The sequence below is a fragment of the Synchiropus splendidus genome, chromosome 3 (assembly GCF_027744825.2).
Source record: "Synchiropus splendidus isolate RoL2022-P1 chromosome 3, RoL_Sspl_1.0, whole genome shotgun sequence".
NCBI lineage: Eukaryota > Metazoa > Chordata > Actinopteri > Syngnathiformes > Callionymidae > Synchiropus > Synchiropus splendidus.
Window position 1 is genome coordinate 11,032,276 of NC_071336.1, and position 27,008 is coordinate 11,059,283.

At 41.9% G+C, this 27,008-nt stretch overlaps 1 protein-coding gene across 1 annotated transcript in view; it reads right to left on the minus strand.

The window, feature by feature from the left end:
- Positions 1 to 27,008, minus strand: part of LOC128755270 (pyruvate carboxylase, mitochondrial-like) — a 174,878-nt gene that overhangs the window by 11,276 nt on the left and 136,594 nt on the right. Inside the window, exons 13-22 of the mRNA XM_053858484.1 lie at positions 21,619 to 21,763; positions 21,458 to 21,547; positions 17,517 to 17,738; positions 13,666 to 13,822; positions 9,228 to 9,468; positions 9,001 to 9,168; positions 7,635 to 7,716; positions 2,909 to 3,066; positions 2,157 to 2,243; positions 224 to 403 (exon numbers count right to left, since the gene is read on the minus strand). Of these exons, the coding sequence (XP_053714459.1) occupies positions 224 to 403; positions 2,157 to 2,243; positions 2,909 to 3,066; positions 7,635 to 7,716; positions 9,001 to 9,168; positions 9,228 to 9,468; positions 13,666 to 13,822; positions 17,517 to 17,738; positions 21,458 to 21,547; positions 21,619 to 21,763 (1,530 nt within the window). The remainder of the gene's footprint in view (positions 1 to 223; positions 404 to 2,156; positions 2,244 to 2,908; positions 3,067 to 7,634; positions 7,717 to 9,000; positions 9,169 to 9,227; positions 9,469 to 13,665; positions 13,823 to 17,516; positions 17,739 to 21,457; positions 21,548 to 21,618; positions 21,764 to 27,008) is intronic.

The following is a 27,008-nucleotide window of genomic DNA, read 5'->3' on the forward strand; positions in this document are numbered from 1 at the left end:
CACTCAGCAGGCCTGTTTCCTTCCACACCACAGATGCAGCTCACTCTCACGCCCTGGTTGAGTGCAGCATAGTCGCCCTCAACACTCTTGACCCGTCTTACAGCATTCACAGTCGATTTATCAACCATGTGAGCGCATGCTCTCATTCTGGGCCACTTTAGCATGAGCTCGAAGAAGAGGAGAGGTGGATGAAGGCTAGACAGGGAATTTAGTAAGACATTACCTTCGATCTGAACGGTTCCGGAAATCCTCCATGTGGAATACCAACATATCCCTGCAGGAACTCCACCACAGACAGCGGGAAGGAAAGCTCATCAGCTCTCTCCTCCACCTCGGCTTTGGTCAGGTTGTTCTGGACCATGAATTGTGCCAGGTCGCCCACGATCTTGGATGATGGGGTCACCTGAGGAGAAAACAACAGTGTTACAATGGATGGGAGTGTTTTCTTTTTTTCGAGCAGGCAGGCTGCTATAAGTGTTGTGGGACATTCTGAATCCAACTATACCGCCAAATGTGGATCTGCATGAGCATCAGCAAAGCTAGTATTTGTGCTGCAGAAGGGTATTGAAGGGTATATTTATGATGCCGTGACAGTTGTGGTTAACAAGCTGCTGTTGCTTTAGATAATAGCACTACAGTAGATAGTACTGCAGTGTAATGAGGAAGTGACATCAGCAGTCAGTGATCGGGGAGACGCTGGCGCAATGGAACAAACAAACGTAGAAGCCTCAGAGAGCAAGAATAAAAAGGATAAAGCTTGGAAAACGAAAACATCTCAAGCAAATACAAAGCGAAAAGGAAAAAGTAAGTAGGTTATTGGTGTGGGAAGAGGGATAGGCTGGAGAGGGGAGACTGCAGCGAGGGAATAAATGCATGCAGCAGCAGGAGAACCTTGAGGAAGTCCACACAAAAGGCAAACCAGGCCAGAGAATAATTAGCCACAGAAAGAGGGATGATTCCATTACCATGCGAAAAAGGGATGAATTTATCAGTGAGAGAGTGAGGGACGACCGTTTTGCTGAGAGAAAGAGGGATGAATCTATTAGCCAACAGCGCTAGTAAATAATGAAGGGAGGAAAAGAAAGGAATGAATGAAAGTTAATGAGGAACAAAGCGGAAGACTGCAGGTGCAACGAGGAAACAAATCAAAGTGTTTGCTGCTAAATTGACATCAGAGTTCCGACGCCACGTGCAAGATTAAAACATCAACGGAGCCGAAATGAACGAGCACAAAAGAAAACAAAGAGCTGATTACAGGGAGAGAGGGGAAGCTTGATGCACAACAAAACAGGAAGTCAAACAAAACACAGGAGACACACCAGTCTGGGACTGTTTCCAGCCCAGGCAAACGTTTCACAGGTTTTTGTTGAAGTTCAGGTCGCATTTTCTGTTGCACTACTTGCTGTCTCACCTGGTGGACTTGGTGGAAAAACATGTACTTTGTCATACAGTAGCTCAAACCATGTGTGCAACTATTGCTGGTTCCTAAGTTCAGGAAACAGCATATTTGCCTTTTTTGCAGGAAATTGTTGTCCAGTGGCAGTTCATGTAGCAAGCACTCTGCGTGCTGTAGGTAAGTTTCCGTGGACAGTATTTGTGTGTCCTGTTACAATAGTTGCGTCACAGTAGAATCAGATATTCTACTGTCGTAGTACTTTAAAATGTTCTTGTTGGGCGGCAATACTCATTATTTGTGCCACAGTATTTTAGTTGGATCAGCTGGTGTTGTCACCTTCACCAAGGAGATTCATGTTTAGAGCCACATTGGTCTGTTTGTCTGTGTTCAAAATGACTTGAAAAAATATGGACAGATTTGGATTACATTCTGAGGAAATATGTGAAATGGGACAAGGATTGAATTGTAGAAGTGATCCAGAGCAGGGATTATTTTTTAAGGACTCCCCAGCATTGGGAGATAGGACCACGTTGGGCATTTGTGCCAGAATGATCGATTGATTTTTTGAGGACACTTTGTAATGAGAAGAGCGTGCGAGGGCCGGACTGGAGTGGCCTGGCGGAGGCTCGCACTCTGAGAGCTTCTCCAGTTATGAAGGTAGCTGTTAAACATTCCCTAGTTGTGCAATTACAGTGCGCCATACAGTATTTCCAGTTGTTGGTTGTTAGATGCGGTGTAATGCTGGCGTTCTGTCATTCACCTTAATGAGGTCTCCGAGCAGCTTGTTGGCCTCGGTGTAGGCCTTCTTCACCTCCTTGAACTTGTTACCAAGACCCATGCTGTGAGCCTAAATCCCACACGAACAAACACACACGTTGGAGGAAACACAGCAGTTAAACAAATGCCTCACTCACATTGTGGAGAAATTGTGGTAATTTAATGTCAGCGTGATTTAATAGGGTAATTTGTGGCGTTGCATTAAATGGAAGGCCATTGCAGCCTGAAATACTAGGTGTGATATAGAGATGTCTTCACCACCCACGAGAAAATAATTGATGCCAAACTCAAGTTCAGGGTAACCGACCATTGGTACATAATATACCATGAGCTGTGGCCAAAGGCAACGGTTAATTCATCTTCCTCTATCATTTCTGACTGAATTCATAACTTGAAAAGCAGGAGTGTTTTATCCTGAGCTAAGACTATATCAGGTCCAACACACTTTTATTTCAAGTCACATACATAATACATTCATGTCCATTCAGTATTAGAAGGCAAATACATGACGGTGAAGTATCCTTCAGGGCTTCATAAATACGGACGACAATATACCTTAAAATATGTTACACTCGTGTTAACTTATCCCACATTGCAACTATGGTCAGATTGAAGACTTGCATGACATTTTATAGACTGAACACTAGGAAGGGAGACATCTCCCTTTGGACATACATATAGGTTGTTTCACCTTTACACCTCAAAAACACATCACCATATATAAGCACTGAGTACCTGGAAGTGCAGGTTGGTGTACTGTCCTCCAGGGATCTCGTTTTCGTAGACGTCGGCATTCCCAGACTTCATGGTGGCGGTGCAGTCAAATGGAGCATAGAGACCTCGAGCCACCTCCCAGTACTCGCTATAGTCAAACACCTTCTCGAGAGCGATTCCTGCCCAGGACACACAGACACATTTATATATTTATATTTATCAGGGGTCTCAAGCTGATCCACAAAAGCCACACAGAGGCCTGTTCAGTAGCATACCCAACTATAGCACACTCAAACATCAATAAAGGCCTAATGAATATATATTAGTGGAGGGACTTTAACGAGTTAATTGTGATTAATTACAACCTTACTACGATTAATTAATTACAACAAACAATGTCATTTAATTTAATTTAATTTAACAGTCTGCTCTCCAGACAACAGGGATGTTCAGGGATGTTTTTCGCTACACAAAGGCCAGGGTTTCCACTACTAAATTTTCAAGACAATAAAAGAGCTTTATTTAAATAAGGTGATATAAAAACCTGAATATAGCCACCATTGTGATTTATTGTGTAATTGTCAAACTGATGCAAAATACACAATATTTTGTTGTTTAAATGTATGTATGGGTCCATCATTTCATTCATTTATATACCAAATCCATTCAAATTGAAAGATGTGGCTTCTTATGGCAAATATTCTTATACGATTAAACTGGGATTATTTAAAATGAATTCATCACCAGATTATTTTTTTAATCGAATCCCACCCCTAATATATATATATAAAATAAATAAATACCCAGAGGTAGGTGACTCAGCCATCAGAGAATCCTGCTATGAATTTGCTCCAGCCGTTGGATTAGGCTTTTAAATTAGTATCGACTTCTTGGGTAAAAAGTTAAGCCCTTATTTATTTATAAATGAGGGGACTTAATCAGTCCACCTCAGGATTCTTGAGAGAGCTGAAACCAGCCAGCCACTGAATATATGTCGCCTCCCTAGCCCGCTCAACTAGGGGGTCGGTTGTCGTACATCTGTTTGGCACATCCCCGAGTCCTCAGGGAATAAACCTCGTCCACTCTCCTTGTGGTGTTTGACTCTTGACAGTCCATACATATGATTCAGGTAACCTTTTCCTGAGTTGAATATAGGATGAATGTGTTGCCATCGGTGGAGGCAGAGAGTTACCGTCCTGAGGAGACAGTCAATCACCATCTGTTGGGCTGCTCTCATTAACACACGTGTGTGTGAGATAGAGAATGTCAACGCCAGCGAAGATGGACGTGGAGCCTGGTGTTTGAAGTGTCTCTGGTGCCATGAGCCAATTTCCCTTCTTGTATTTTAGGCATCGTTGTGGAGGAATGGCATCAGATGTTTGATGGGGAAAGCAAAGTGCTTTATTTGATTGTATGCTTATAAATCCTCAACTCATCCATCACCACTCCTCTGTTTACACACACACATATGTCGATGCGATCAGTCAGATGAGGCGCTGGAGACAAACTGGTGTTGTACTTGCGTGTGTGTGTGAGTATACACTAGGACTAAAGAAGACAAACGGTACCCACACATTTGTCTTGCCAATAAACTGTTTGCGTACGAGCATGCCAAACAGATGAGAACAGATGAAAACAGATGTAGGACACGGGGATTTAGGAGGAAGCAGATGGACGCTCAGGCTGACGGATGTCTGAGTTTTACAGCCGATGCAGATATTTAGGGGAGTCTATAATTCAGGAAATGCTTCACTACAATGATTTGATGCCGTTCATGTTTAAATAGAATCAAGAAACACAATCCACAGCCACACCAAAGCTGCCCTTTTTCAACACCATTAGGTTGAGATGGATTGGTGAAAAGAAACACCACAAAAGGAAAAAAAATCGTGTGTGTGGGAGCTGTTTTTTTATTTAATCATACCATCTTTAGGAGACTTCAGGTTTGTTCAGAACGATCGTTAACTATCTGTCGACTCAAATTCACTCCGGTTGCCCTTAACCTTGGACTCAAGACAAACAGGGGGGAAAAATAAGGCCAGGCAACTGGAACACATTGAGACTAATGTCTGCCTTCTAGAAGTCAGAGTTTCTTTTCCTCTTCTGTTTACATGCATCTGATCAAATGTCTTTAATGCTCTTTTTATCTGAACCTAGACAATATCCCTTCTGTTTATGTGATAGTTAAGTCAAACATTCATGACTTAAGTCATCTCTAGTGTCTAATTCACATCCAAGCTCAGTTAGCTTGGAAGTCTAGTTGGCGTTTGAATGAAGGGATGAATGTAAAATAAGATCATGCATTATAAAGACGTCAGGATTTGCAAAGGTCAGATTTAGTGGAAAATGACTTTCATTTGAAGCTTTGATGTTAAATGGGCCTGATGTTATTCAGTCACATTTATATCAGTAGACTTATCAGCCGGTGAGTTAGAAATGAAGCCTGGAAGTCAAGAGGGAACAGAGACATTGAGAGAAACCAGGAATAAGACGGAGGAGCTTGGATTACAGGTGTGAGCTAGGATAGAGAGTTTAAGCATTTAGGAGGCTGGCCGGATGTCAAGTAGGAAAGCTTGGGAGTGAGGATTGAGGCCAAGGAAATCTCAAAAAGCTTAGACTTTCAGGAGCGAAATGAAACCTTGACTGAGAAGATTGGAAAGGAATGATCAGAAAGCAGGTGATTACACACCCAAAAGGATTTCAGTTTCATGAGAGAACAAGGAACACCAGGGTGGAACTAGATCAGGTGGGAGCATGGGCCATAAGGTGAATTGGTGTTGCAGTTAGGTTAGGTGTTGAAAGTCGCTTGGATGAACTCAGCCTAACTGAAACGTTGGTCCTCCATTGTAGCTTGGTGCCATTCCAAGGCAGAGCCTGACCATCAGGAGACAATGTGGACGTGAGGAAGCAGTGAATGCATTCAGACATGTCTTAAAGCTTCAGAGAATTTCCTGGGTTTCTGGTTCTCCTCCAACTGGTTAATAGAGCCTCAAGCCACTTGACTGTCAGGTTCCATCACACTCCCTCATTGGTGCACTGCGACCACTACTGAGTGCTTGCCCAGTCCTCTACGGAGCAGCAGGACGAACCAACTGTGGCTGCTGCACGTGTGTGATGGAATTTTCACAGAGTAATCTTTCACCAAAGCCCCTCCCACTCATATCATCCACCAGGAACAGGTTTCATCAGGTTGAGGGAATTAAAGCTGACGTGAAACTTGCCGCTGAACAAATTTGATCTGATGTCTTATTTCAGACCCTGAGACGTAAAAAGCTAAAGACTGGTAAATTCACTCCTCGCATCACAAACGCTGTCTGCTGAAACTCATTAACATCACAAGTGTCAGATTCTTCTCCTGTTGATGAGGCCGCTGATCTGCTTCAGCTGAAGGAGACCGTCATCAAACCCGCAACTCCTCAGCGAGATGAAAATGAACGCAGTTTCTAACAAACAGCACGTGGAACCATGCCTTTGATCAATCAATTACCAGTATATTGTAAGAATTATTCACTCTATTCAATGGTTTGTGTTTAAAACATCACTGCCTTCAGTGAGATATATACCATAACTTCCTGGGGCCTATCTCACCGTGATACTGTACACTGTTCTTGCCGTCTTGCTCCTCACACCAAACTCATTTTTCTTCCCAGCCAATACTTGAGGGCAATAAAACAAATTTAATACACATGCGATAATTTCTTAAAATGGGTAACATTTGGTTAACAGATGGGTCATCTTGCATGTGCAGGGAACAGAAACCTGTATGGTCTAGATATAACTTTAGATTGTCAAAAGCATGAGGCTTATCTGCCATCTTTTCATCTTTAAAAGCTTCAGCAAACCACAATTTATAAAGTGCCATTTCAGCCTTCCCTCCAACAGCAATTGAAAGGGCTCCATTAAATGAAACCATCAAACAGCTCAGCACAGAACAAAATGTTAACGTGTACATGCCACATGCGGAGAGAACAAGAACCCTGTCTGTTTGGGTGGGATAAAATGAGCCATCAAATGCATTTCTTCTGCAGTCGCAGGACAGATACGTTGTCAAAGATGCACAGACGGATCATGAAGCCACATACACTGAAAAACTGAATGTCATGCCTTTGAAATTATCATTAGTTTATACTCTCATTGATGTGCAGCCCATTAGTTTACATAAAGAGTTTATACATAAAAAAGGAGAGTGGTGAAGGAGTCACAGCTGGTCATCGTGATCTGAGTTCAGGACGAAATATTATGGATGAGGTGCAGTTGCAAGAAAGAAAAACTTGACAAAATGAAGGCTTTTGAAAAATCTTTCTTCAGAGTGGCAACAGAATTCCGCTCTGAATCTCAATAATTACAGCAAGATGGCAGACCGCACACAGGGCACAGAAATATCCCCAGAGTCTGTCATCTCATCGTGGAGCAGCTGAAGAGACCCTCACGCATCTGAAGGAAGCCATGACTGAAGACTCGCTTTGCAGCTAATCAATGATCATCAACATAACCTCCAGAATCGCTGGCATTAATATGTTAAACAGTTTCAGATTTAACCGCACTCTTCTTTTTTTTCCCTCCACTGCCATGACGACTGAGGTGAGGACTCGCCACAGGCGGCAATTACTGACAATCTGTCGGTTTCTTTTTACTTCTATCTGAATAGAAGTCGCCAAGAAAAACGCACTACAAGTCTCTCCCCGTCAGAAGAATTTAAACATCAAACGATGATGCTGAATTTTAAAACTAGGTGTTTGCGTCTTACCAGTATCCTGTTTGGTCCCTTTAGCACAGGCCACAATGGCTCCCATACTGGGCTGCGAGGTCATCCCTGCCATTGAATCCACCTGAGAAGACAAAAGCAGATGTCTCGTGGGCAATTCACCAGTAGACAGCGTAGAAACAAAGATTCGCTTGTATTTCATTATACTTGCGGGAGGTGAAACACTTGCCTCTACTGAAAGCCAAACGTGTCAAGATGTAACTGACTTCTGCATCACCTTCTTCTTTTGCTTATGGCAATGGATGTTGCCACAGCATGTCAGTTTCTGGTTGTTTACGCATCCTCTTAGGTCATACCTATCATCTTCATACCTCCTTTATCACATCCACAAACCTCAGTGCTTCTCTTCCTCTGCTTCCGCTTCTGCATCACCAAAAAGCCCAGGTGACATCCCTCAATATGTGATGCCTTAGGAGTGAGAATAGTAGGGATCTTCTGTGGTACTGATGGAATTAAAGGAAGGCAGCCTCAACACTATTTAATGTGGTCATTAATAGTTAACTACACTATGTTTTAGACACCTATGATTTGGTGATTGTTTTTCAGGATTCAACTCTATGAACTTTATGCATGCATTCCTCCCCTGTTCGGCCTGGTGGACCACCTCTCAAAACCAGGTAAACACAGTCCTGCCTGAAGCTCAGTGACACACTTGTTACTTGATTTGTTGCAGATTGTCACCAACATGTCAAAATGTCTTGTGAGAACGTTGCACTGCATCTCACCACACATACACACAGAAAAAATGTTACAGATTTATTCTGCGTTTTCTGCTTTGGAAGGCAAGTTGCTAAGCTCACACCTGCCTCATGTAAATTCATACCGTTATGCTGAGGAATACTTGAATCACTTGAGACATGCTTATTGTGTTTGCATCTTGTCCTTGAGTGTGGAATGAAAGTCAGACCACACGTGTGGTCCCTGTGAGCGGTGAGTGCTATTGGTCATTGAAGTAAGCAGAACCATAAGTAGGTCATGGTTAGTACTTTTATGCAGTAAGTATGAAGACAAGATGAAGTTGGAGGATTTGTTCCAGCTCCATGTGTTATAATTCACGTAATTCAAACTCCAGGATGAAACAAATAGATTCATTCATTGGTTTAAATGCTCACATTTGTTGGGTGTTTTTTCCTTTAATGTTCATGAGAAAATAAAACGGTTTGAGTTCTTCACAAACATCAGTACAACAACTTTCACAGCACTGTCAAAGCCACCTTAATCGGTGAAATCATAACATCGATGAATCGGTGCACTCACTTTTGGGAGTCCACTAAATAGTTAACCCTCAAAACACCAGTGTCTCCTCAGCTTTCCAAAACGCTCTGAGCAATAAAACAGACAAACTCACCGCCACATCCACGACATCTGCTCCAGCCTCAGCGCAGGCCAACATGGCTGCCACACCTGCTCCAGCTGTGTCGTGAGTGTGAACATGGATTGGCACATCAGGGAAGCGATCCCGAAGAGATCCGATTAGAAGTTTACTGGCCTCTGGTTTCAGGAGACCAGCCATGTCCTGCAGGCATTCATACATGAGGCTTCTGGGTGTTAGTAGTCACAGATTTATCTTCTCACCTTGATGCACAGGATGTGAGTTCCAGCTTTGATGAGCTCATCTGCCAGTTTCAGGTAATAATCTAGTGTGTATTTTTGCCTTGTTGGGTCAGACACGTCCCCCGTGTAAGAGATGGCGGCTTCCACCACGCCCCCTGCTGTTCCTGCAGCTTCCATACCAAGGACCATATTCGGTAGGTAGTTGAGGGAATCAAAGACACGGAAGATGTCCATGCCATTCTCCTTGGCCACCTCACAGAATCTGTGGAGTGAGAACATGTCATATTGCCATCATTCACAGCACAACTTAAGTCCAGTCTCATTACAACCCATCTCATATTCTGACCAAAATTATCAGGTATTTCAGTTGAGAATCAACACAATGTTATGCTTCTACGTTTTTTTCACAAGAACTCGCGTCATCTTACAGACTATATACAACACATCTAAATGAGAGGTATTACGGTACTATGGCAACAGACCAAAGGAGAATAGCTCCACCCTTTTCTGAAATGTCTTCACTCACGAAAGCTCCTCAATAGAAATGATACATTCAATCTGGATGAGGATACAATGTGAGAAAATATGATGAACATCACACATCCCTTGAAAGCTAATAGAGCCTGCAGTGATGCTTTTGATGTCAGCAATTCCCTTGATTTTTCTGAAAAAAAAGATGCATGTTTCTCTTCTCCAGGCAGCAGTGTGACATCTTAACTGTGCTTTTACAATCTCTCTTTTTGAAAGTCTCACATGATCAATCTCACATGAGCGTAATACTGAAACTCAGAACTGGACAGGGCTAACAGGAATTCATATAAAATATAATATGAATCAACATTGAAAACGAGACTGAACATAAGGTTTGGTGTTAAGAACTAAAATTGACTTGCACATCTCAACATGACATGGACCTAACACTTCATCTGCACCAGTAATCACTGACCATGTGCTAAGGATAAAGGTAATTACCAGCTGAAGATAAGAGTCTAGAAGAAGCTGAGAAATGGAGGTTATGAGCACATCGGAGAGTGAACCAAGTGTTTCTATTGACAAGAACATGAAGTATTGTGCGCAAGATTACAAGCAGGATTAAGGTTTAAATCAAACACACAATGAGCTCGTCCTTATTCTTGATGGAATTTACAGTCACATCTGAGGTGGGATTAAACAGTTTGAATCCATCTCCTCGCCTGTAAACGTGGACTCTCTTGTGCAAAGATCTTCCTAGTCTGTGAATAAGAATCCTTTTTTCTTTTTTTGCATTTAGAATTATACATCAGTGAACATGCACGCACCACAAACGTCAGACCAGATGGAGGCAGCAAGACAAGCCATTGCATGCACTCCATACATGCGCAATTTATAGTGTACCTGTGGAAAGTCTTTTTCTGATTTACAAAACATCCGTGCAGTGGCTATGGAGCACTTATCAGAAACAGACTACACATAAAAATATTGGAACTCTTTTATGAAGAGCTGCGGTGCATGGAACAAGTGTTTGAGTCAACCTAACTGACAATAAACCGATATGATTCAGAATTTATTAAACTGGTTTCCCAGTCAAAGCTGCACTTCAGACCGACGGACACCTTCAAGCTGCATATAACAATAGATATGACTAATATAAAAATGAATGAGAATGATAAATGGTCACGCAAGGTCTTTAACATTCAACAGCTCAGTGATGTCGTCGTGGAGGAATGGCAGAGGTTTCCAGAGGCAACCTGTGAAGCTCAGGTCAACTCCAAGCTCAGGGAAATAACGGTGGCCACATAAAATACTGGACCCAATTTGGACATTTTCATTAAGGGCTGTCCTCACTTTTGTTTCCAGCGGTATAGATATTAATGGCAGTGTGGCGAGTTATTTGGAGGGGACAGTAAGTTTACACTCTTATGCAAGCTGTACATTGACTTCTTACATTGTACCAGAGTGTCAGTTATTCAGTGCATATTTGCAGAAATGTGAGGGCTTTACTCATTTTTGTGAGATACTGTACATCATGAAGATACCTTCAAATTCATTTGTTTCTTTCATCCATTCAATCCGCAAACCAAACCCTTTCATGTTGCTGGTTCTTTGACTTTCTCCATAGCAGGAGGAGAGAAGAAAAATAAATCAAAACACTTGCTTAATATCCCCACAAGGTTTTCAAAGTAGCATCACAGTGTGCAAGAAAATGAGATTCCATGAGATGTCCTTTAATGTATTGAATTGTAATAGAAAGTCTTTTCGACCACCCGGTGATGCTAGGACAAAGGTAGTTGCATTAAGACTCTGGTGATGCTGGAGGGGAATTTCCTGAGCCACTGCTGCATACTTTACTACTTTATTTAAGATTTTATTCTGCATTTGCTCTGAAGTTATCTAGGTATCGTCCCACTGTGAACCATTTGGTGCACTGCTAAAGTGTGAAAAACGTGTTATAAATAAGGCATCACTCACAACACAAAGTGACTCATAAAATAAAATGCTTACTGTATGTTAATTTAGAAACTTCTTCAATATGGGTTCAGTTTTTTCCTAGGGATTTCATCGACGAGGGTTGTTTGGATGTGACTGGTCATGTCTATTAGCATCAGAAAATGTGTGTAGCTATTGTATTGACTACATTTATATTAGTAAAGGGGAAGACTAAGAGGTCATTTAAAATGTTCATAGGTTCACACGTTTCCATTTATTCACACACGATATCGATTATTCGGGTGCTGTAATGTGATGTGTGAGAGCACGGATCTCCATCATGCAGCTAATGTCCACTCATGATGTCTTTTCTCAAGTTATCGCCCTACATTTAAAGCTCATTCTTGATAGGCCACCGTCCTCCACTACACTGATGAGTTTAGAATAGACATGTAGAGCAGCTAGAGTTTCACTGGTTAGTAAGGACTGGGCATCGGTAAGCTGAAGCAGAGCTCATGCTGCAACACAAAACACATTCTGTGCATTTAACATTCAATTCCAACAAGAATTCCAACGAAGTTGGGTTTTGTGATTAGATATCAGTGGTGCAGCAGCTGTGAATATGGAGACAAAATTTGCATTTGGAAGCTCTAAGATGAAAATACCGAAGCAGATAGAGTGTTTGAGTGACAAATAGATCATGTACTGAGAGCACAATGAGTCACTATGAAAGGAAAGCTTATGAAAAGAATGAATTCAGCCATGAATCCACGGCACGAGCCGTCATAAAGACTCGTTCAATGAGCCAAGACAACAATGCAGTACATAAACATGTAATTACTCTCACGTGTAAGCGTTAGAGGAAGATTAGGAGAGCGGGGAAATGGGTGACGGAGGGCAGGAGGGAAAGAGATAGTCTAGGAGCAAGTACATAAGATGCAGGAAAAACAGATGGAGAGCAGAGGGGATAAATGTTGACAAGAGAGGGGAGAAAAACAGCAACGATGAGTGCATTCACTGATGGGGAGAGGAATTGATAAGATGGAGCCTCTAGTCATTTATGTGTATTCCACTGAATTATTCATTAAGAGAGCAGGACAATTAACTGCAGTTTGTCTGACTGATGTCTTGCGTTTGATGTGCCAGTCATTATTTAAGGGAAAGGAGGGATAAGTGACCTGATGCTGAACTGAAATATCAATGCACAGGCCACAGATGCACATGCACAAAAGTAAACAGAATAATTGGGATGTGCATCAATGGAGATTGTTAAAAGACTCCAAGAAAAAGAGGCAGAGGTGGCAGATTTACAAAATTGCGACAGGCAACATTGCTGCATTTAAACAAGCCAAGCTGCAAATATAACAGAAGATGTAGTATCTGTATCTTCAATCTGAGCAACACTTGTGGGCGTGTCTCTATCAAAGGTTCAGGGTGCAATGAGTTTGAAAACCACTCCTCCCAGGCAAGAAGGCTGTAGCTGCGTCGTAGGAGCAAAACAAAGAGCAATAGAGTCAATTTGACTGAGATTCTGAAGAGGAATATTCACACAGCTTCATATTTTGAAGCAGAAAGTGACACTGCTTCTGTATATAGTGACAACAAATCCTTGTTCTCTATTCAACGATCAACAGCCAAGATGATGCCCAGCTTTCATCACTGTCGCTTGAGAGATGAGTATTACCAGTAGATCAGATAAACATCTGTAAAAGTTATATAACTCACGATGGCTGCCGCACGGTGATGTCATAAGTTACATATTCATGAATTCACTCGCATCCCAAAGTTGGCGTCATTTTACAGTAACAGTATGCCTTTATCATGACCCATTTTCAAGCTAAAACCTTTTGAAATAGTGACAACAACATGTATTTCTTTCATGGAAAAAAAATGGTGGGTAAAGGGTTAAATCATGTGCATCTGAGATAATAGAGATGAACCCAGAGGACTGACTTATCTCAGCAGTGAGCCAAGATTCAAAACCTCTCTAATGAATCCCAGAGTAGTGATATAAATAACCAGTCTTTGTGACTGAGTGGAATGTGAGTCTCACTTGAACACTGCGTTGTCGGGGTAGTTGGTGTAGCCCACAGCATTGGCTCCTCTTAACAGCATCTGGAAGGGAATGTTGGGGATGAGGGCTCGAAGCTCCTGCAGTCTCTTCCATGGGCACTCCGACAAGAACCTCATGGCCACGTCAAAAGTAGCTCCTGGACAGACACACACAACAAAACTCATGTTTCATCTCAAATGTCAGCTTTCATCTCTTGTTGATCAGAAGTTTAAAGAGTTTAACGCCCTGAGGAGAAGTGATCCTTCAAATGTGAGATTATTCTCACCTTGATCCAAAATCCACAACAAATTTGTGCAGGAACAGTTTGAGAGAGTGTTTGGTCAAAATTCCACCCCAAGGTATTTTCAGAGTTTTAACCTGACATCTTCAAGAAGTTGGACATTTTAATGTTAAAGCAAATTTAAGGTGTAACTCTGAGTTATCGGTAGATAGTGAGTAGAAGAGTTTAGTCCCGTAGATACACAAGTCGTTGCACTGTGCACCTCAACCTCAAAGGGGTGTGTGTCCTTGTATAGCCTTTGGAAACACCTTCTTGTAAGGACATACTATATTGTTTTGTGCTGCAACTCCAAGGATTTTTTGAGGATGAAGGAAGTGCCAAAATAAGTCATTATAATTGAATTTCAGTTTAGTTCAGGCCCTAGTTAAGTTTAGCCATTTGTTTTGGATGGTTAGGTTTAGGGTGAGAGGCTGGGGAAAGGGTTATGGCAATGAGAGGTCCCCACAAGGACATTTACAAATGTGTGTTTCTGTGTATGTACAAACCTCACTTATCTGGTCCATATTAAATGAAGACTGAGATAAGGCTTCCCTAACTATTAGTAAAGCTGTGAGATCTCTGCTCCATTAAAGCCAAACTAAACTGCCTCCCACATTCCCCCTCGTTCAGAGCGAAACCAGGAATAAGAGGATTACACTCATTCACTGACACAGCAACATTTCCACAGCTTTTTAAATTAGGGCTAATGTCATTTATGTAACAGATGCAAGGACTGGAAGCTCCCCTGTGTACTGCCACGACTGTGATCATTGCTGAATGTTTCTGTCCCGGCCCAGACACCAGCGGACAACAAGCATGTTCATCTAAACGCCCGCCAGCCGCAATTGATGGCCAGGGGAGTCCATGCAAACACAATGAGATCATAAACACTCAAGATGGAATGGAACCCACAACTATTTTGCTGTGAGGCAGCTGCTCCTCACTACATCATCTCCTCCCAGACGATGGAGAGACATGTTGCTTCATGTGCAGAAGGACTCAAGGTAATTGGCTGAGAGATGAATAGGAAAGCACTCATGGATGACAGTTTGTTTTCAGTCCTGCATAAAAACACCATCGAATCAAAATAGTTTATCTGCCTGAGTGGTATGTGTCTGTTGTCATGCAACAGGCAAAGTTTTGTCACCATTTAATCGTCCCAGAAGCGAAGATAAATATGTAGATAAAATGTTAATTCATCAGAAAAACCGAAGGTCAAGTTTTCCTCAGAAAAATGAAACCACATCGGACTGCTTTAATGGCATTGAACACACTGTGATTGTGAATAACAAAGAAGTCAGACTGAATCATAAATAATTTTCAGGCCCCACGTTTCCTTGCATTTATCAGTGTAAAGATATTGAGTCCTCAGTCACTTCCATGAGCGGAGCATATCAGCAGACGTTCCTCATATCTGATAGTTATTCCTTCTCATTTTCTTCATTTCACTTCAATTCCTCTAACAATCGATATGAGAAATGTACCAGTGGGAGGAAAAAAAAAGCGGAAGAAGATTAAAAAAAAGAAAGAAAGAGATAGCCATCTCTCATTTCCCTCTCTGCCAGCAGATTAGAGGATCACTTATGCTATCAGGCAGAAATATGGAGGCCTGCAGTGGTTTTCTGCTGATCCAACACTCTTGTCGTTAAACTCTGAACCGAATACTAAACTTCCTCACTGGTGCTTGGAGATGGAAACTCAGATGAATAGTGACTTATTCATCCACTTTGGGTGAAATTTTCTTCATTTCCAAATGAAGCCCAATGAAGGTGTACTGGTACACAACGTAATTGTCCGAACGCCTCACCTTTTGCCCTCGTCACTGACTACATTTACAGTAGTTGGGTCAATAGCAGCTGCTGCTCACACAGACTATCACTCATCTTTGTTGACTTCCAGAGTTCTGTGACTGCCGAAGGGGCTACAAGCCAGCCTCATCTTACTGGAGCTAATGGTTACAAGCAGGCAAGACAATGAGATTAATTTGAATTCAAAAAAGACAAAAGGAAAATTTCCCCCCACAGTCAGACTACAATGTGTACAAGCATTTTCAGAGTCCAGTTTTTGTGCACACTGATGGCTTCATGAAGCCACCAATCTTTCAGGTGAATTCACTGAATTCCCAGGTCTCTCTACTTGGTCGTGGAAAGCGAATAAGGGACACTCTTAAAGACTTAATATTTGGAGAAGCAGCAGCTCTACTTTCTCTCAGGGGAGAAAAACAAAAGAAACCTGCCCCCTCAGCTATTTTTTCATGACAGCATTGTGATAAAGAGGGCTGAGCACCGTGTGTCTGCTCACGTGTCCCATCACCTGCAAAATAGCAGCTGGGCTGCTCATTGAAAGGCAAAATTGTAAGTCTCTCTGGATAAATAAAAGTGTCAACTAAATAAAATGGACCCTGGGATATCACAGTGTTTCCAGAAAGGGGGTGATGCATGCCTGGTCACACCGGCATAAACAAAACTGGAGGAATGGGACTTGCCGAATCAATACTTGTTGCCAGCCAAAAGCTTTAAATGGTTGACATGAAATTAATTTCCAGTCCATAATAACTCAGAAGCCAAGAAAAAAAAACAACTGACCATGAAGAATTGATCTCGTCTACCTTATATAAGTGTGGACAATCTATTCAATATTTATTATGTTTGGCCCGCAACTCGGACTATGTCTTAATTGTGTTTCCCAGCCTGCTTGAGATTCAGTGATGGACCCCTCGGCATGAAAACCAGGAGGAGGCTCAGTGACCAAACAGCCCCGGAGGAGGCTAAACACAAGGCTCAGTGAACACTGGGATACATCAGCGACTCTCTTTGCTTAATTATTCATCCAATTTTTCAAGGTTATCATTTTAACATAACAATTCAGGTTTGCTATTTTTGCACCACAGAACACGAAGATGACAGTCTAACATAAAAAAAAAAATGCTGAAGTCACCAAGTGAGCATGATAGTAAATTCTTTGTGTATAATTTAAATATTGACACAAAGGAACTTGTCAGCAGTTTCCTGCATTTCTGCTGAAGTGGAGGACAGTTAATCCTCCCCAATCAATTTTTATGGTATCCATGATTTCTCTTTATTGCCGGCAGGTGCTTCTGCATTCATCCCAGGATAGATGGCTGCAGCGTGGAATCAGAGATCAGAGCTTTTTTTCTTTATATGGAACAGAGAGAATTCCACAGCGCCTCACTACAGATATCCATACGTCTATGGAAATGTGACCCAGTTACCATAATTTTCACAGGAACACGACACGCGGACCAGATTTAATCCACAGTGAATCTAATCCCCTCAGTGATTCAGTCCCAACAAATCATAAAAAATGTTCAACCTGTAAAATCAAAGACGTAAAAGTCTCAGTATAATACTGCTCATGTGCATCACATTGTACTTGTTCAATACTGCACGGATAAATTTGAATTAACAAGAAAATTATTGGAATTTGATTAGACTTTTTTGACATGTTTCTTGTTTGTGTGTGCATGGAGTCATCCCCGGGTGTTATGGGCGAGGGGTGAACTCAAAGTCACACCTGTAGGACAAACCCATGCAAGCAAAGGCAGACTGACCTCCCCAGTTCTCCAGACTGAACAGGTTGTTGAAATTGTGGCTGACGAAGGGTGAGATCTTCTTCAGGTCGTGGGTGCGGACTCTGGTGGCCAGGAGCGACTGGTGAGCATCTCTGAAGGTGGTGTCCATCAGCAGCAGACCCTGGTGAGCTCGGATGGCTTTGGCGAAACCCTCGGGACCGTCGCGGAGAAGCACATCACGAAACCCAACCGGAGGGTCGCCTAGAAAAATAAACATTTATATGCAAAGCGCCACCAATACTTCTACCTCTCCAGAGGTGCAAAATGACACCACGAAACATATGTCTTAAAATAAAGCTGTAGCAAACCGAAACAACCTGGTGGCTTGCTCAAATTGACAGATAATAACTGACCTATGTTGAGTTCAGTGTCGTGTGAAAGAATGTGAATGAAAAGATAGAAGAAAGCAGATTGAATGATAAACTGACACTCATGTTTATTCAATAGCTCCACTCATAACTTGTTAGCACGTCTTCAAAAGAAGTGGCCAGGTTCTTCCTCTCAGTGCTGCACCACTCTCAAGGCAGGGATGGAAGCTCAGCAGGACGCGTGTGCGCAGCACCCGCTCAAACGTACTTGTCCCTCAGTGACTCATGTGAATTTCTAATTCCATAGGAAAATAACCCTTTACCAAAATAACAGCCGCTGACTCATGCTCATTTGTTTCTAGACGCCTCTTCATTTTTTAACATCAAGAAAGAAGGATCCTCAAAACAGCTAAAGTATATTCACACATTCAAGTGGCACAAATGTACTGTTGAAACACATGTATTAAATAAAAAGGTTGGGTGTGAATTGTATGAATATACTCCAGACCAACTGGACATTATTGTTTCATATACGCCGACCAGAAAATGAAACTTCACCAACAACATGCATTTCATTCCTTAATGCTTATTATGATTAAGTTTTCATTTGATGTTTGGTGAGAGTTTAATGTTTGAGAGAGACCATGTTAAACACAGACTTTCTTTTTACATCGATCTCATTCACTTCATTACACTTTCTAATTTAATCAGTTTGGCCATATTACACTTAAAACGCTGTTTAATTTCAGTGGTCACAGTTGAAAAATGAATTAAAATTATTGTGGGTTGAATTAAAAAAGGCTTGGTTCGGCTTGTTCCATCAGCTAATGTGTTTGTAGTTTTCATTACAGACCCAGAGATATTAAATGGACCCTGTGGAGAGCTAACTGACTCCTCCGTCTCGTCATACCGGAACAGACACTTACAAGACATTATTGCAGCTTAAAACCTCCTCAAGGACAAATACCGGTGTCTCACTTAATTAATCTTGCAAGTGGAAGAGCAGATCAAATTCTCCATGATCAATCAGGTTCAGTGGTTTCACAGAGGCTCCCACTGTTGGCATGTCATGCCACCGAGGGGTTCCTGCTAAATTCCTCATTCGTCTTGGCTCGGATTGTCAGTGCAAAAGTGCGCTGACTGTTTTTACACAATACTTTGAGCGCTGATAGCTAGCAGCAGGGAAATGGAGTCCATGAAACACATCGCCCCGGTTCTTCACAAGTGTCAGGGAACTGCATGTACTTGGAGCAGCAGCAGTGAGAATCGGCAGCAGGAGCTTCTAAGTTTTGATTAAAAAAAAAAAAAAAACTTTTCATGGCCTCATAATGTGTTGGATTTTTTTTTTTCACCTCAGGTGGTTGACCTTATCCAGTCTACCTAACACTCCTGTGAGGCCAACGTTGAAGTTTGTGTCAGATTGACACACATTTATTTCTGCAAAAAAAAAAAAAAATCAATAGACTTTGAGATTCGGTATCGTAAATGCAATAAGGCTCACTTCTCTTCCAACAGAAAGACAGAATATGAGGTGGAAAAGCAAAGCCAAAATTCAGATTGAAGTGAATTGTATTTTACGGCTATGATGATGATGTGAGGCACAAAATTGAGGTCACATGTTATCACTGGCCCCTATCGTCATTAACCAGGCCTGAAATACATTAGCTACATCTCAGCTTTGTAGTCCGTGTTTGTCACAGTCAAGAAAGGCAGTGGTCAAACCGTTCAGCCATGTTTTGCATATCGTTCTGACTTTCTTCTGGCTTCTCAAAAGCTATAAATAACTCCCACCATTGTAAAGTGCAATTGAAAAAGTGGAATATTTCCGTCTCTCGTGATTGATTTGTGGACGTGCGTCAGCACGGCAGAGGCGAAGCGCTATGAAACGCTGGGTCAGAAAGCTCTGTGGAGCAGTGGCTAATGTTTGTGGTGCCTCAGACACAAATGTTATAATGAGGGTGACGATTGGTTGACAACTATTTATTCATGCACTATCAACTCACACCCCCATCACAATTGACCTTGACCACAGCAATGGGCACCCCTGCACTGGCAAGACCTGGGCTGATGGAATCTCTCCAAAACACTCTTGGATCTCCACTTCCACATATATGTAGATGCACTAACACCATACGAGTGATGCTCTCATCGCCAATATGAGAAAACACGGATGTCACTGAGATCAAAATATGGCAAACATAGCATCAAAGGGTGATAGCATGCAGCATAAAATTATATAAACAAAAAAAAAAAGTAAAATACGGGCAACGTCAATTAGCAGTAAACTGTACAAGAGGGTGTGGATGCGGGCGTCTAGAATTTTGACATTAGCAGTGAACTTTGAAAAGACCTTATTTATTGCACAAATAGGGGACTAACCTTTCGTATTACCTTGTTTTTTTCGCTGCCTTGACAAATATTCTTCATCACCTTCGCCTCTACCTCAGAACCTACGTAAAACGCTTGACAAAGCTCTGAATGCGTGTTTTTAATGCATGTTTGCAGCTCAGGAGCTGTGAACTCATGCGCCACATTCATCCTTAATGCAGTTACATAGCTGCCTTCACACGACTAGCTGTTTCCTCCTGTTGCCACCAGCCAATTTCACAGTCGCCTGTGACAGTTATAGCCACATTGGAAATAGGAACCATGTGAATAGAAGTCTAAATATAGGTGCGTGTAGCTTTGTACAAAAAGTCATGGAACAACAAAATACAGGATCTTTCAAAAGAAACGTTCGTGTTTTACACTTCTTTATGTTTCCCAAAAACAAACCCCTGTGAGCAAACAAGAATTTGAATGAATAAATATGTTTAAAAGAAATTACGTTTAGCTGTATAAAGACTTGTTTTAAAAATAGACTTGGTTGAAAGGAAAAAGTCTTTTTAACTAGAACTGTCAAAACTTAACTGGCAGAGGTAATAAATAAAATCCACAGTGAAGCCGCAACAAAGACCGGAATGTGGTTGACAGGTGCACACACCCAGGAACAAAGTAAGTGTGAAGATAAATTGAAACACAAATTAATATGTATATTCCAGGACTCTCTCGCTTCACTCGTTGAATTTCTAAACTGGACCTGATTGGAGGCAAATGTTGACCTCACTTAGCAGTTGGACTCTGGTGGGATAAAACCCACCATCCCTCGCTGCATTCACAGCCTGGTCCAGTGAGGAAACACGCAGGTGTGCATGTCTTCTCAACAAGTATTTCACATGAAAAACCATTTGCATTCACGATCACAGATGATCAAGAAACATGAAGTAGGTGGTCATTAATTGACTGAACCTACTGATGAATGTAATCTGTGAGCACCTGAACACATCTCAGTTTAATAGCTGAGGTTACAGTGCATTTTCAACGTACTCATTAAACCTACATGCAAAATGTAGCATCAATAGCATAGAAAAATGGAATTATTGGTCACGTCATGTCTTCACTTCAGCATGGAAGTTGAGGAAAAGTCCCCTCAGACGCCATGATGACCTTGTTGATCGACCTTTAATCTGGTCACTTCATCGTTGCCATGGTAACTTTGTAACTACAGGATTGATGTCACAATGTTGGCATCATCTTGTCAAGGTAAGAGCGGCCAGAGATTGAATGACGTACCCATGGTAACAGGAGGGATGACTGGGTCGGTGGAGGATGGCTTGGCCTTTACTGGGATGGGCGTTGTTGGTCCGTTCACCATCACATGACCTGGAACAAATATTAGGTGTAAACCTGTTGCTGTTTCCACAAGAGACAAAACACTGCAGGGGGACACTGACCAAGGTAGTGGAGCAGCTTTTGGGCTCGGTTCTGGGTGGGTTTGAGGTTGAACAGCTCCTGGTTCTCATCAATAAACTGAGTGTCGACGGTGGAGTGAAGGAACTGATTGTTGGACAGTACATTCTGGAGGAAAGGTATGTTGGTCTGTGGAAGAGAAGGCAAAACGTTTGAAAACATTAGAATGAACACATTCTGGCCTCTTGAAGAAAGGAGACGCAAATGAGGCACAACATTAGAGGATCAACAGCATGTAGCAGAGATTAGCTCTCAGCAGGACGACTCATGGTTATGATTTTTGATTTAATAGAACACATTTTGCTTGTCAGCCTCAATATTATTGACCTTTCTAAATTTTACCACAAATTATTTCCAATTTGCAAGCTGCCTCATGTGATTAAATCATTCTTGTACACACAAAAGAAACCTTGTACACTCCGAATCGCAGTTTCTTCACAACTGCTCCATTCAAGACAGATTATTAAAATAAACATTTGATTGTAGCTGATGTGCTGCTGCTCTCCTCTCAGTAAAAGGACCATAGTGTTGGATGTTAACGGATCATGAAAACAATGTACTCTAAAACCAAGCAACAAATAACATTCTGCCCAGTTACTGGGTGCAATCTAATGCATACACTGCACTGTTGAAGCGACTGACAGCTCGTATGGGGGAAGCCAGATGAACACATGAACCTTGCTAAGCCTTTCAAATGTCAACTGATGAAACTGCTCCTGAATGTGGGCTCGCACACCCATCTGCAAGCACCACATATCCAAAGGCCCACCAGCATCAGGTCGTAAAAGACTACAAGACAAAGAGAGTGTGTTTGCTCAAGAATGTTACCAATCCAAAACATCACAAACTGATGGTTTTCCAGTGCAGGGTGCTCGATGCTTTGTAATCTGGACGAACTGCAGATTTATATTTTGGAGTATTCATCACTTCACCTGCTCAACACTAGCCTCCATCAATAATTCACCAAACCAAATACAATGCATTATTAAATACACACAAAATGTTAAAAGCATTGACTGCTGTTAGTGAGAGTACACTCGCAGCTGTTAGTGTTCAACTCGTATGGATTGCACTGATTCTTGCTGATGCTTGTTATCAGGGCTTGTTGCAATCAGCTCGACTGGTGGTTGTGGAGGAAACACAAAGCTGAGAATTGATGTCCTGCGCTGCAGGATTCACTTCCAGCACACACTGGGCAGAGCTGCGGCCATAAATGTTCATCTGACTAGGAATTGGTCTCATTGGGGGCAGGATATTCACGCCCTGCGGTCAGAAATCTTCGGGTTTATCCAAAACCACACATTTTTCAAGGACTGAACAAGGAAAAATCTTGAGTAATTCTATTAGGTTGCCAGAAGTGGTGCTGGGCTCTTCAGTGGAACTAATCTGAACTCCTGTGACCCAAACACAACACTGACACAAGACTAACAAACTACCCACGCAGCCTTTCTCCCTTGACTTTATGACATTTCGGGCAAGAGTGAAGACGCTTTGGAGCACTCGGATCACCAAGCTAGCAGCCTGAATTCCAGAGAATTGGTTTTGGGATACAAGGGAAAAAAGCTTCTTTTTAGCATGCAGCACTGAGCACCGAGACGCAAAACCCACAACAACATTTGGGAAGAAGAAATGACAGACTGTTGACATAATTTCTGATGCTGTCTCTGCAGCAGCTTGTCTCACTTGAGAAAGGTGAATCTTCTGCCCCAATAAGTCCACTAAAAATAGTCTTATTACCATCTAACCCCAAAATAAACACCATGAACCCACCAGACGTTTACATAACCTAGAATATGAGCAGCAATAATTCAGAGGCAGCGTGAAAGTGTAACAAGCAACATCATCGATTTTCGCTCGCCAAATGGTGGTTCAAGTTCAACAATGAGTAATCTTACAATAAGGACAGTTTTGAAGAGACATGAATGATGGGATGTTTGAATGAGTGGATCGGTGACAGATAAGCGCTTAAAGAAACAGATTTAATACAAATAGCTAGAGTGATATCGAGGTTGCCAGATGGACATTCATGGCTAATGTGGGCATGAAAAAAACGGTAGTTTGCCATTTAAACAGAGGAGTGTCAATGTTCCAAGCCTATTACAAAGTGGGTCTGTATGCTTTTGGCTGCATAGGCGAAGTGTTGTAATGCCGCTGCATATTTAGCGTGTGTTCCCTTATGTTGTTGGACAGTTTCCTTATGACTACTGGGAAAATAGCAGACGCAGTGAGCCGAGAATACTGATGCCATGGAAATAAAATAGAACGACACGCGAGCTGCCGCAGAAATTAGACCACGCACTGTGTTTGTGTGTGCGCGCCGGTGTGTGTGTGTAGCCTTGTCTCTCATTATCTGCAGATTGAGACAAATGGAAGCAGATCTGCCCTTCGATCTGAGCCTCCTTCCCATTCACCGTGCCTGAGGAGTATGTGTGTGTGCGCACACGTGTCATGGCGGTGCCACTTGTGACTGTGACAGAGCAGATAAGATAAGCCAGACATGAGACGACAACGTGCCCGTCATTGCGGTTCTGCAGACATTGGCTGGACGTACTTTTTAAAGGGAGCGTTTCTGCCATGGACATAACCTAGGATTCTCATGAGGTTTTCTAATTCCAACTCACAAGGGCCATGACAACAAAATCACGTTTAAATTGTGCTGTGTCAGCAAATTGGAACCCAGACAGAAGAATGTCGACGGCAACTGCCTGAAGTGTGCACCAAGTGTATAAATTTACCCTGCAGACCTCCGATTTATTCCCAACATTTTCTCTCTCATTAACTATGTTTGTTTGTTTATATCTAAGATGGGTCGGGAAGCTAAATGTGGGCCATTTGACGGCTCCGTGTTTCAAAATACTGTAATTGCGGGACAAACAAACAACAACTGAACTGAAACCAAGTGAGTATGCATGGCGGAGAGATGTAAACCACGTCTCAGTAATTGGCAATTCTCGCTTAATTGGCATCATGGACAAAAGCATTGAAACAAACATTTTAAGTTTGTTTCAATGCAAGTATGTTTGAAAACCAGGCGAGCATGGATTGATGATGTTATTTTGGGTTAGCAGCTAACACACCACGTACGTGTCAGACAGAAGCTTGTTAAAAACAAACCACTGACACTTGTTCAGGGTCATTTCATGTATTATTTATCATTCCATCCAGAGCAGGCATCATCTGTTTTGCTTTGAAGAGACATTACATTTCTTTTTGGCAATCGACGACGAAAATACATGGTTTTTCCTGCATTATTTTTGCTCTTAAATGTTACTACATACTACTCCACATTTTTTGTCTGGCAAACTTAAAAAAAATTGGGCAGCTATTACTGTATATTTTTAGTTTTAATGTATTTTTTCTCATCAATTACTGTGAAAACGAAAATAAATAAGTGAAGAACTGAACAGATTTTATGAATTTGGTTTTCTGATTTTGCAGTGAAAGAACGGTTTCACTGAAGGAAATATTCAGCTCCCTGGCACTGAGGTTTGAGATCTAGGACTTCGATCATCCTCAGGCGTCTGCCAGCAACCCAAAAGTTGACAAGTGTTTATAGCCATAGCGGGTCATAAAATGTCACATTTTTTAACCGACTGGCACCAAACGAGAGAACCAACCCCGCTCTGACCTCCTGCACATGACATTGCTCAGTAAAAACACCCGCACTCGTTGACTCGCACAGACAAATTTCATCTCAGGTCAGACGTGACAAATGTCTGCTTGACACATTCTGATGAGTTGGTGAGCTGGATAAGCATCAGCCCGGCGACTCTAAAAGCTAACAAGTCACTGGGTTAAAGATTAGTCCCTCTAAATGGTGACCTGACTTTATCCATCAACGGCAGGTCACGTTGGGTAGTTTCACTGAACAAGGTCACCACTCCCCCACCATCCCACCCCCTCGACACCAGGAGCACTGCCAAAACACCAGAGGTTTGATTAATCCCGAATCAATGAGCCATGAAGCGGAACGGTGTAAATAGGACATGATTGGGTGGAATTATATGTCAGAGTTCTCCTCCTGGACTTCGCTGGGAGCCAAGTTTGAGCTAGTGCAGGGAAAAAAAAGCACAAAATCTGTGACAGTCAGACGCAGAGTATCAGTCTGTGGAATGTCTTGGTACAACTTTTGGCAGTGACTCATCTGAGGAAATATAGTTTACCATTCCATGAATTTGACAGCATTTATTACAGTATTTAAAACATGAATATATTCTACACTGCTTATTATGGTCACACTTGTGACTGCATTATTTTAAATGTCGCAGCAGGCCCACCATATTTTAAGGACCAAGTTATTATGTTGGACAGATTTGTAGTAACTTGTAGTACCTTCCATCTCATGAAAAATGTAAATGCAGTCAAGGAAGTCCACATAACCTTGAGGAAATAACTCGACAGCGACGTCCTGTCATCCGGGAGAGAGAAAAGCAGAGAAAGCAAAGCATGTTTATTCATGACATTGTGCTTGAATGAGTTTGACTCTCCTGCAGTTTTTCTTGTCAAACCTTGTTTTTTCATGTGTGTAGACACAGTTAATTATCCATGTCCAATTAAACAGAGAGGGAAAAAAAGAGATGAATAACTCAATCACAAGAAATAATAATGCGAGAGTAAAATTAACTCATATGTATGAAAGGTTAATTTTCTACAGTGGTAGCTTTAACGTGTTGTTGATGTACAGCGTTCAGATTTGTTCCACCAACAAGCTGAAGCAATGAACTCAGCGTTAATGAGAAAGTTTTCAATGCCTCCATGATGAGTTGACTTCATTTGATGGTAGTTGGGGCAGCATTTCCATTTTAGGAAGTCATTGATTATGGTTCCAGGCAAGGCAAACACTCTCATTTGACCTTGTTTATTAAATCTGGAAATCAACTCAAATGCCTTTTTTTGTGGTCCACAGCTACACAGTTGTATTGTTCTCTGTATCCCCAAAGTTTAATAATAAAGCATCTACTTATGACCCCCTTTGGTTTCTGGCTATCATTGTGTCCTGGGTCTTTCCTCAGCAGTCGGACCTGCAGAAAGGGGTTCAGGGGTGTCCTGATTCAATATCAGAGACCATGAAACAGGTTTCTCTCAATAACAGACGTTTGTAGAACGTAGACACCTGATGCAGAAAAGTCATTCCAACTGCTTGCATTCGTGAACTGCTTGTTCTCATAGTCATTATGGAATTCTGGTGAACTGCCTAGATATATTTTCAGTCGATTACTCACTAACAGGTGAAAATTCCAAATACGTACTGAATACTGGACTGAAAACATTTTTATCCATGTACAGTATAGGGCCTGAACACTGCACTCCAGGCCGCCATGTTGCTCATGTGTGACTGGCGGCCACAACTTCATTCTAGATTCGGGTCTCTGAT